Source organism: Octopus sinensis, linkage group LG16 (genome assembly GCF_006345805.1).
Source record: "Octopus sinensis linkage group LG16, ASM634580v1, whole genome shotgun sequence".
In the NCBI taxonomy this organism is placed as follows: domain Eukaryota; kingdom Metazoa; phylum Mollusca; class Cephalopoda; order Octopoda; family Octopodidae; genus Octopus; species Octopus sinensis.
The window spans coordinates 2,310,814-2,322,919 of record NC_043012.1 but is presented as its reverse complement, the minus strand read 5'-3'; the positions used below and the strand labels follow the sequence as shown (position 1 = coordinate 2,322,919).

Genomic DNA, 12,106 nt, shown 5'->3' with positions numbered 1-12,106 from the left:
CATATTACATTCTTATCTGCCCTAGGTCGGATTAGGCGGTTATTGTGTCCTAGCATATGTGCGTCCTCTTTTAATTTTCATGTTTTCCAGTGGTGTTCTCTATTATTTTAACTTCATCCCACAGGGACACGAGGGGATATTGAAAAATTGGGTATAGCTGATCATGTATGGAAAAACGGAGACCACTTCTCCCTGTGGATGTAAATAACAGTTGGGAAAAAACTTCTGAATATTTTTTAAAAATTCAGAAAGTGCAGAGCAACATATCATAATATATATCAGGACAAGTGACTTTGAGCTAAAACATCTCTTAAAATCACTGAATGAAAACTGTCACATCAGCTAAACTACTACTACTACTACTACACCACTTTAAGCACCAAATATGTTTTACACATCTCCCAACAGGACCCCAAATAAAAATGTGTCATTGCCATCCAGAGAGATTTCATTACACTGACATTAAATTGTAGGAAAACATTTGAGATTCAGATACACATTATAAGTAGTAAGACACTTGGAAACATTCCAGAGTGTGTTCTATAACAGCCTTGTATAATTTCTTAGCAGCTTTCTAAAAAGAAACACCCAGCAGAGAAGCTCTCTAGAGAATACGATTGTATAATTCGAGAAAAGGTTATTCTTGTTTGTTTACAAGTTTGAAAAAATACTTAATGCCTCCAGGCAAACACCGAGAATCGAAAACAACAAAAATATATTAATTTAAAAAGCAAACACAAATAAACTGCTTCACGTTTTAGACTTTTACAACTTGAACAGGGACAAGCCTGTAACCAGGAGCAATTTACACTCAGCAGAAGGGGAGGAAGATTAAAAGCAAAAAAATTGTTTTCGTCTTCTCTCAACTGAACAGTAGGTGGAAATGATAAATTTGGCACTGATGCTGTTGAAGAGTTGCATGCAAAAACTACGATGAGATCCCTATGTATGCCAGTGAAATGTCAATCAGTCCAAAAATTATACACATAGAAATCAATACAGCATCCATGAGTCACTAAGTTTTCTTCATTTATCCATCACGATATTAATGAAGTATATTGATTTGTTTCGTTGCTTGTGTTCTTTCTTTCTTTCTGTCTGTATGTCTGACTGTCTTTCATCCTAACTAAACAACCAATGAGCAATACCGGAAATAATTAACTATTTTCAGAAATAAGCAATACTGAACTGCAAACACCCCCAATTAACATTATCCAAACCTATTTAACTGACTAATAGATCAGCCAATAATAATAATTCCTTTATATTTGCCAAAGGGGCCTTGGATGATTTATGCAGAAATCAAACGGTGGGGTGGGGGTGGGTAAATAAATTGGAAAAAAAATGTATGAATGGTGATGCTGGTCTTCTGGTACAGGAAAATCTCGGACAAGAGCCAATGAAGAAACCATACAAATCTACAGTCACTCTCACTTCCAACTACCAAACTCCAACTTTTATTAACATTACCCTCCTTTAAACAAGTTTACTGGAGGAAAGCATCTACCATTCCACCTTCACATTCTTTTCCACGTGGGGAAAAAAAAAAAAAAAAAAAATAATTGCCATGATGCAGTGCCAGGTAGTGGCTTTCATGGTTTCTGATTTTAACTAATTGGAAGTGTTAATATGTATATGTTTTGCGTTGGTGTTAAGTTTTATATTTTTGTATTGGATATATAATATAACAAAGCAGTGGGGAAGAAGGTATATACATGATGCATTGCTACTGCACAAGACTCACTATTCTATATCACAGTAAACTGCTCCAACAGGAACTGCCAATCGCACACAGCTCTTTGTTTTATAACAATGAGTCAGTCACTTGGGGGGTGGTTGGAATCCTTCTACAGCATAAAGGATGGGACTACAGCAAATATTCTGCTCAATACCAGATTTGCTTTTCAATTGCTTGACCGTAACCAGCTGAGCATGTCCCTTAGTGGCTGACGATATGTGCACCTCTGATCAGCAGTAGTTGGGGAGCATCATAGCCATGTGTTGAGAAGAATTCTTTGGAGTTTGAATAATTCACCTCTGGAAACATGGATGTTATGTTTATCATCCTTAAACAACCCTTATTTAGGGACCTTTGAACAGGATGGGCCACTCAACCTGACAAAAATTCTAACTAGGACCAACCTGCAAGGTCATGCACTGTTTTTCTTGATATGAGGTCACCATGTTGCACACATATGACTGTGATACATGAGCCTGGTTTACCATTATCAGATGGGAAGCCATGATGGGTATATTGAGCTTTGTATATCTGTAACCCAGTGACACTTTGATGGCATGTGTTGTTCAATCACTCAGTAATAATAATAATAATAATAATAATAATAATAATAATGCTTCTGCTTTAGGCACAAGATCTGCAATTTTGAAGAGAGTGAGTAAACTGACTACACTGACCCCAGTATTTGACTGGTACTTTTTTTTTTTTTTTTTACCCTGAAATCATAACACCTTGTGTTTACCTCAAAACATCTTCAACACAACTATCACTAATGACTATAAGTTTGAAACACTAAATTTTAAAGAAGCAAGAATCCAATTTTTGTAGGGTATGGGCACTGTTGATTTTATTGATTCCATACACAACTGGTAATTTATTTTTATTTTATCAACTTCAGAGCTTAGAATAAATGACACGGGCTCCAATTGGATTTGAAATCAGAACTCAATAGGTAAAAATTAAATATTCTTAAGTCATTTAGTCCTCTTGCACTTCATTATTCTTATTAACTTGAAAACTTTTCAAGCCTCTAGGTAGATGTTTACAAACTGGACTTCACTAAAATTTCTTGCATAAATTAAAAATGTTAGCATTTCTGTAATAATGGCTGGATATTATAACTGTTTACATGAAGTAATTTTGTTCAAACATAAAGAATCCTTAAAGTACAGCCAAGCTTTCTAGTTTGTAATTTTCTCCCCATGGTATTTTGAAGAAACAAAAGTTGTTGGTCATAAGCATTAGAGGGTTAAAGGCTTACTTTAATTATGCCAATTTCCAGAGGTAGATCTATGGAAAATATATGAAATAAATACAAAATCTCTCAACTAAGTTTCTGAAATCAATTTTAACAAAGTGCAGCCTAGATCCACAACTGGAAGAATATTTTAGGCTCAGCTAATTGCTACAGTAATTTTAGATGAATCACAAGTAACGTCTAAGATAATTATCAAGTAATTGAGAAGGTACTAAAAGAGCTTCAATTTGTTATTTTATACAGACACAACATGAAGATGGGTTTGGTTTTGAGCATATGATCATTAAGTTGCAGGTTCAATTAAGCCCTAGAGCAAGCCATTTCATTTCACATCGTTCCAGTTCACTCAACTGAAAATGAGTAACCAGCAGCAACTTGGGAGTTAACCCAATTATGATATATAGGGATCTCATTCAGAAGAGAGAGGAGTTTTGTACTCTCAGTTGTTTAAAGAGAACAGAAACCAAAACAAGTTCTGGCCTCATGAACCTGCAGGCTCAAGATACACTAAAATTCTAATGCAAACAATTTTCATGCAGTAATTTAAAATGCAAAAACTGAAAAAGTTGCCATAATAAGGGAAATTCCAATGCGTGACTATAACCATGGAATAAAGAGACAAAATCATTGCCCTGAATGTACACAAGAATACTCAGTGTGACTGTGACTGTGTGTGTAAGCACACATCAGATTTGTCATTAAAAGACACAAGTATTTTACAAAAAATTTGTTGAGACCAAGAAAAAGCTAAAAAAAAAAATAATTTCCATGCAACCTAAATTCAAACAAAAAGCACTTGTCCTCTAAGCAACAAGCATTCACAGCATGAGATAGCTTCATGCCTCAGCAATATCAACCCATTAGCATTTAAACCAGCCATATCTGGTTCAAATAGTCTACCTGCTTTATGTTGAAATTGGCCAGATTGGGTATCTCATACCTATCCTGCAATGCCATTCTAAAACAAATACACAATCACATCATCAAAAGCTATGAGATAAAGCACAATTATTTCAAAGCAATATGAGTAAATAAGCATTACATTTGACAGAGTAACCTGAATGTTAAAGCATTAAATATTCAAATTATACTAAGTTAAATATTACAGACTGTTGCAGTTAATAGTGTAAACAAGTTAATCAGTTCATGGTTTAGTGGTTTTTAGCTCATTATCCTCAATGTGGTGTGTCCTTGACAATGTCAGTGAAATCTCAGTGATTTAATTATATCTAATGAATCATGAGGGTGGAAAAGAAGTGATAGTACACTGTTGCTGTTTTTAGCTCAAGGACATCCTAGATTGTGTAGTCCTATGATCAAAGGCATTCCAGCTGTGACCATCCCATTTTTGTTAGAAGTATTTAGGACTACAATAGTCAATATGCCCTTTCTTTACTGTTTTTTCTTTCGTTTTTATTTTTGGGTTGTAAAAAATACAGTAGATTCAACTGCTATTTCCAGCAATGTAAACAACAGCATAGAGGCTGCAAGATTGGTGGGTGGAGCTACATAATTAGTGACTTGACAGCTTTTAGTGGAGCAAGCATACTCCAGAGAACTGTCCCAGAGACTCACTATGTTAAGTTTGAAACCTTCAGTAGTGTTTCAACACCTCTAATGGATTAAATATGGTATTATCTACCCAAAAGGGGGATCAAGAAAGATATTGAAGACAGAAACAAGCACACGTGGGCGAGAGAGGGGAAGCGAGAGCTGCATCAAGAAAATAGAATCAATAGAGAGAATGAGAGAGGGGGAGATAGAGGCAGCGAAAGGGACGAATGGATAGAGGGAAAGAGAGTTGTATTGACAGACAATAATACAATCAAGAGAGAGAGAGAGAGAGAGAGAGAAAGAGAGAGAGACACAGTGTGTGTGTGTTGTATATACAGACACAAAAGGAGAGAGAATGTGTGTGTGTGTGTTGCATATACAAACACAAAAGAAGACAGACAGGCAGTCTGTGTAAGAGAGAGTGTTTCAGAGCATAAAAAGTGCTTTGTGTATAATCAAAGTAAACAAACAGTAAAATTTTAAATAAAAAAACACAACACAAAATAAAACAAGCAAAATAAATATAAACAAAGTGAAAATAACAAAAGAAAACCTTTTTTTTTTTAAAACAAAACATCTGAAACAAAAAAAAAAATTTTGCACCTATTTCACATCATCCACACATCTCAGATACTATTGCAAAAACATTGGTGGTTGACATTTCACTACCTTGTACTGAGTTAAATCACCTTTACCTGTGGCAAAGTCATTAATCGGATGGAGCAGGAGGCGGGTGGGAGAGGGGGAGAAACATGATAATGTGACCTTAATGGTAGTGAAAGAACAATCATGATTTAGCAGTGACCTTGTTATGCTTTTCTCTGGTTCATACCAATTACAGCCCAGATTTGAATGTTAATTAACCCACATCGCCAATGTCACCTGCCCTAAGTTATGTTTTGTACAAGTCAAAATCATTGATGAAGGAAAGCTGAAGTCTTAATTATCCAAAAGTGAAAAGATGACATCCAATAAACAAAAATAAGAAATAAAAATACCATGGACAAAGATTGAGTTTAGAATTCCAGGTACACAATTTGCAACAAAGAATTCAGTGCTTTCAAACCTCTAAACCATCATCATCATCATCTTCATCACTATCACCACTAACACCATCATTGTTTTAAGGTCTACTTTTCCATGTTTGCACAGGCCAAATGAAATTCAATGAGGCAGATGTTCCACAACCAGATGCTCTTCCTGTTGCCAACCTTCACCAGTTTCCTAGCAAGGTTAATATTTCCCCTACTCCTTTGAACATGAAGAGCACAGTGACTGGACATGCATTCACTGAAGACTGCAAATGAACATTACCACTTGGATGACCATGTCAGTGGTTTGCAATTAGCACACAATGCCAAGACAAGGAGACAAACATACAATGAGCTTCTTTCAATTTCTGTTTACAGAATCCACCCACAAGGCTTTGGTTGGCCCAGAGCTTTAGTAGAAGATATTCACCCAAAGCACTATACAGTGGGACTGAACCTAAAAGTATGTAGTTCTGAAGTGAGCTTCTTAACCACATACCCATGATATTCATAAATTGAACTTAATTTTTTGCATAAATTAATTGCCGATAATTATGCAACAACTGTCAGCTGTTGCGGTTGCTTGAATGCAATAATAAACATAAAGAAAGTGTTAACACTCATTCATGCTTTTAATTTGGTTGTCCAAAGAGCATATGTAGTATTTGAAACATCCAGAAGTAAGTAAGAAGTTGGCTTCCCAATCACATGGTTCCAGGTTCAGTCCCACTGAACAATGGCACCTTGGGCAAGTGTCTTCTACTATAGCCCCCCCCACCTGATTAAAGCCTTGTGAGTGAATTTGGTAGATAGAAACTGAAAGACACCCATCATATATTGAGTGCCTTTTTTTGTTTGTCCCTCACCACTGCTTGACAACTAGTCTTGGTTTGTTTACATCCCTGTAACATAGCAGTTTGGCAAAAGAGACAATAGAATATGTACCAGACTTTAAAATATATATATAAACAAAGTACTGGTGTTTGATTTGTACAACTAATCTCTTCAATGAAACAAATGATAGATGAAAGAAGAATTGTTAATAATAGACAGTACAGGATAAAGGTTTGATATTTCTCCATCTGCTAGTAACCATGTATGAAATCCACTCAGAAGGCTTTCGTTGGACCAGGCTATAGTAGAAGACACTTACCAGCATGGAAAAAGGGACATCAAATGATGATGATGATGATATGAATGGTGATTTAGGATGTTTTATCACTTATAATGCAGAGTGAATAGAGCATGGCTCATCATCACCATCCTAATAACATCCACTTTGCCATGACTGCATGGGTCAGACAGAATCTTGGATGCCTTTCTTGTTGCTAACTGCACCCGTTTCCAAGCAAAATAATATTTCTCCATGTCCAAAAAAGAATATTGGAAACGAATATCACGGCATGTATGGCAGTGACACTCCTTTACAGCTACCCTGCTATGTCAAGGCAAGAAGACACAAACACACACGGCAGACATCATTCAGTTTCCATCAATGAAATCCACTCAAGGATTTCATTGGACCAAGCTATAGTAGAAGATGCTTCCCCCAAGGTGTCACACAGTGGGACTGAACTAAAAAAACCATGTGGTCAAGAAGCAAACTTCTTACCACACAGCCATGCCTATGGATTATAATTAAATAGCAATATGGACAGAGCATTAATCTCTGGATTAAGACACTATAATCAGCAGAGCTTAAGGAGCCTAGTGATGATCTGAATTAGGAAGAGACAACAGAATAGAAGATAAAATAGAAGCATATTAAGTATCTGTAAGAAGAAATATCTTAGATTTCAGGTACAGTTTTAATTTCATTTCTTTCTGATGAAAGAATTTTACCTGAAATACTAAGCTACTTTTATCATTTTACAGCAACCTAATACCATATCTTTTACTAGGATTTTGCATCTATTGTATCAGCTAAATTACGCTGCTCTACTTGTAGTGTTCAGTCAAAGTCGGAGAATAACTGTCACATCCATTTCAATGATTACAGGAGAATAAAAATAGAAATCTGCTTCCAAATCTAGTTCAAGTTTCTCAATGTATTTATCCAAAACTGAAAGATCTTTTGAATGAGTTTAGCATTGAAAATATCAAAAAAAGATATAGAAAAAAAAAAAAAATCACCATAAACAATTCAATGTCTATGTAGACAAACTCACAGAGATCAGCTTGGTTCTCTCAGCTGCAATGTTTGCATCAGTGGTTATTTGCTTTTTTTTTTACGATATTACCTATTTCAGTCATTAGACTGCAGCCATACTGGAGCATCACCTTGAGGAATTTCAGTCAAGTGAATCAACCGCAATACATTTTTCTTTTCCTTTTAAGCCTGGCATATATGCTATCAGCCTCTTTTGCTAAACCACTAAGTTACAGATACATAAACACACCAACATCGGTTGTCAAGCAGTGGTGGGGGACAAACGCAGACACACACATGTATATATACAACAGGCTTCACTCAGTTTCTGTCAACCAAATCCACTCACAAGGATTTGGTTGGCCTGAAGTTGTAGTAGAAAACACTTGCCAAAGGTACTACTATACAACAGGACTGAACACAGAACCATGTGCTTGGGAAGCAAACTTGTTACCACACAGCCATACCTGCACCTTTTGACATTAAATGACAATGCCAAATGATACTCTAAAATGCTGGTCTATAACCCAGGGCTCACATGTTAATATCTTATTACAGTCATACACACACACACATACACACATATGAAGGCAGATGGCCTAGAGGTTAGAGTGTTGCACTCATGATCACTAGATTGTGGGTTCCATTCCCAGACCAGGCAGCACATTGTGTTCTTGAGCAAAACACTTCATTTCACATTGCTCCAGTTCACTCAGCTGTAAATAGGTGACCCGAGACAGAATAACCTTCCGATCAGGAGGAATGTTGGCCTTCTCACCCAGCAAGCATTGTGATCAGCAATGTATAACATCTGATAGTTTAGTTGAAACTATATATATATTATATTCAGAGTTGCTGCTCTCCTAGATAATTGCTGGAGAGTCTAATATCCTAGCCAGGTTGCATTCACTACTGCCATGGGACTACATCCAAAATGCTGTAAAAGGGCGCTCACAGATAGTGACTGAAGAGAGGTACTTATAGGTTGAAGAGTTTATTTAGAACGTCTGAATTCTTAGACTGGTTGCACTTCAAGAGACATCTGTGCAGCTACTAAGGGTGCACACAGTTTGTTAGGGGGAGGTGGGGCTTAAAGTAGACTGTGATAAATAAATCTTGTTTATCATAATTGGCTGTCTGCTGGCTGCTCAGCAAACTAGGTATAGACAAATGGCTTGTGAGAAATGCTGTCAGTAAGGTAGAAATTAGCAATAAGTTCAGCAAGGAATTTAGCATGCAGGTAGGAGTCCATCAAAGCTCAGTTCTCACCCCACTCCCCTTAAATTATAGTCCCACAAGCCATAACAGCAGAATTATGGTGGAATCTCCTGTATGCTGATGCCCTAGTTTTCAAAGCTGAATTTGTTGATGAGTTAACAAGAAATTCCAAATGTGGAAGCAAAGCCTATCATCTTAAAGTAAACCTAACAAAGACAAACATTTTAGTTAGTAAAATGGAAGACGGGTCTCTACTGCTGTGCAGGAAATAGCCATGCTTAATAAGCAGAAAATAAATAGGATGGCATACCCAGTTTTAACTAGGGTTGCATTAGAGGTGCATTGAGATCACAGGCAGTTTCAATAAGAATAAGGACTTCATATGTAGCAAATACACAGGAGTAGTTAGCAGTAAGAGCATTTATAAAATAGGGCTCCCTAGAACAAGGTAATAGTTTTGTTAACCAGGTGACTTAATTTGCAGTGAAGAAAAGTGTTCCAAAAGCATCCATATTAAAAATGGAGTAGCAAATTTTAGGGTGCTCCTCTACTAGCAGAAAAAGATACTCATTCACTCTCTGAGTGAAGAGCAGATTGTATGATCCACTGAGTGAAGGGCAGATTGTGTGATAGCCTGAAGTAGAATGTTGTATGGTAGTGAAACATGGATATAACATGTGGAGGTGAGCAAAGACTGGAAGAAAATGAGGTGAGAAAACTCTGGAGGATGTGTAACATTTATGTCTATGAATGACAGAGTCCAAATGAGCTGAAACCAAAACTGAAAATAAGAGGAATACACAGTGTGCAAGAAAAGGATACTGTACTAATATGGAAATGAGATGCATATAGAGGATGACAATTGAGTAAATAAGAATCAAACAATCCAAGATGAGTGAACTTTGGAAGAGGAAGAACAAGGGGTGAGGACAGAAGTGATGTTAGCTGGCCTGAGAAGGTTGGGCCTTACAAAGGAGATTATAAAGGACACAACAAGTGACAAGATGCAGTGCTGGAGAAGACTTGTCCAACCCAAACAAGAACAAAGAAAGGGAAGTATGATGATGATGATGATGACAATGCAATTTCCTGATATCAACCAGAAATGGATGTAACTAAAATTTAAAAAAAAAACTCTACATGCAGTTCTCAGAAAATTTTAAAATAAAATATAACAGAAATAAAACTCCAAAGATAATAGGGCTGCATACTCACAAAGTAAAACACCATCCACCTCACCTGTCAATTCGCACTTACCAATTTGTAAAGCTATTATCAATTCATACATTCCACAAAGAACTTCTTGTAATATGCTGCTCTAGTTTTCACCAAAAATAACTGATGGAAGCACAAAGACATTTGTAGCAGCAGAGGCATCTCAGTTTCCAAGAGAGAAGAAGAGTAACATTCTATTATGTCTTTACTTCTCAAATCTCTCTCTCTAAGAAAACATGAAACTTGTGGTCATTTTAAAATTTGCAAACCTTAAGAGACAGAGGAGTTGAGGAAAGTGAAAATACTGTCAACCTAGATACGAACATCCTGAAGCTTAATATCATTTGCCTCCAATTGCAAAGCCTTAATCAAATATGGGAGGGCTGGCATAGAAATAAATTAGACAATTGTTTCTTAAGTGTGAATAACGATATAGTAAATTAACACCTGTAATACTCAGTCTATACCTGGTATCAATACACCATCAAAGAAGTCAATGTTACTGGTAAACAGATCAATGAGTAAAAGGTAACTAGATGAAAATGGGACAATTATAGAATTGTTACTCTTTATATCCCAACTGTAGAAAGTATCTGGGACCAAAGATATGGTCTTCAGAAATAGGATTTCATAATGGCTTTTCTATTTGAGGGAGGAAAAAAAAATAACGAGGGTTCAGTACGTAGTAAGTCTATCTATCTCTCAAAGTTAACTTTCAGAATTAAGCAGAAGTCAAGCTGAAAACAGATCAGAAGAAATTCACATCAAAATATCACCAAACGATGAATGATATCTCAGTCGAATCCATGTCTTCCACTCATTAGACTCAAGAATTCCACATCAATGGTCATTAAAGATGACAACTCACAACCATACATTCATACACACACATTCAAGTTGATAATTGGCATTTATTAGGTTTCATTTTATTTTAATTAGGGAAAATATGTTTCAAGAATACAAAACAAACAAACAAAAAAATGAGCAATGAACCAAAAAAGTAACTTTTTGAAATATGTGTCACTCTGAGGGAGAAGGAACAACAGTCAGAAATAACATCAAAATCTGTGGATTGTGGGCACATAAACCAACATGCTAGGTTTTCCAAGGACAGAATTTAGCAAATGATGTCAACAATTATTTGGGCCCACAACTATAGTGAACTGGCCCTTTATGGGTTTTATGTAGTTATAGTGGTAGGTACACAAACTAACAGCTTTTAACATGATGCATGAGCATGGAAGTCGGTGTGAAACCATACAGAATTCTATTAGTATTTGGTGAGTAGAAATACTGACAGGGAGAAAGAAGGGGGCAAAGAAAAAGGAGCAAAATGGCGCAGTCTACCTGGCATTGTGCTGCATATCCCAGCTTAGACCATAAACTCTGAAAGGGAAAATTTAAAATAAAAAATGTGGTGTAATCAAGCTAGAATAATTTCTTCTAATTGGTCGGGTATACTTGTACTGTATAGGAAAATAATTAGTTAGGAGAGCTGGCATATTTCTGTAATGAAGATAGGTAAAGAAAACATAGTTAGTTAGAAAAGAAAAGAAAGACATACATAACAGACAATTAGAGAATTAATTGAAGGCATGAAATGAAACAGAAAGGAAAAGAGGAAGGAAAAAAAACCCAAACTGCAAGAAATAATTGCTTTTACACAATTTTAAGCGATTACTGACCCTTAACCCAGGAGTTCGAAACTTGTTATTGGCAGTGAATGCTGTTCTTGGTTAAAGAAAAAGGTCACATTATTTCTCCCAGTCTTTTATTTTGAACCCAAAAGTCAATGTTAGAGAGGACCAACAGTTGACACAACTAGTTTACTTATTAGAACTATCTCACCTGTGCTACCAGGAATAAAACTAAGTACTCCTTAATCCAGCAGATTATTAGGACACCATTGGTTGCACCACCAGGGGAACTTCTGTGTAAGTGCA

At 36.2% G+C, this 12,106-nt stretch overlaps 1 protein-coding gene across 4 annotated transcripts in view; it reads right to left on the bottom strand.

Moving 5' to 3' along the window:
• Window positions 1–12,106, bottom strand: part of LOC115220360 (MOB kinase activator 3B) — a 98,314-nt gene that overhangs the window by 43,364 nt on the left and 42,844 nt on the right. For 3 of the 4 annotated variants that reach the window (XR_005002403.1, XR_005002405.1, XM_029790469.2), the window contains exon 2: window positions 11,511–11,549. The exons of the other annotated variant lie outside the window; for it this stretch is intronic. Coding sequence is in view for 1 of the 3 variants with exons in the window: in XM_029790469.2 (XP_029646329.1) it covers window positions 11,511–11,549 (39 nt within the window). In the remaining 2 variants the exon portion in view is untranslated. The remainder of the gene's footprint in view (window positions 1–11,510; window positions 11,550–12,106) is intronic. 4 annotated transcript variants of the gene reach the window in all.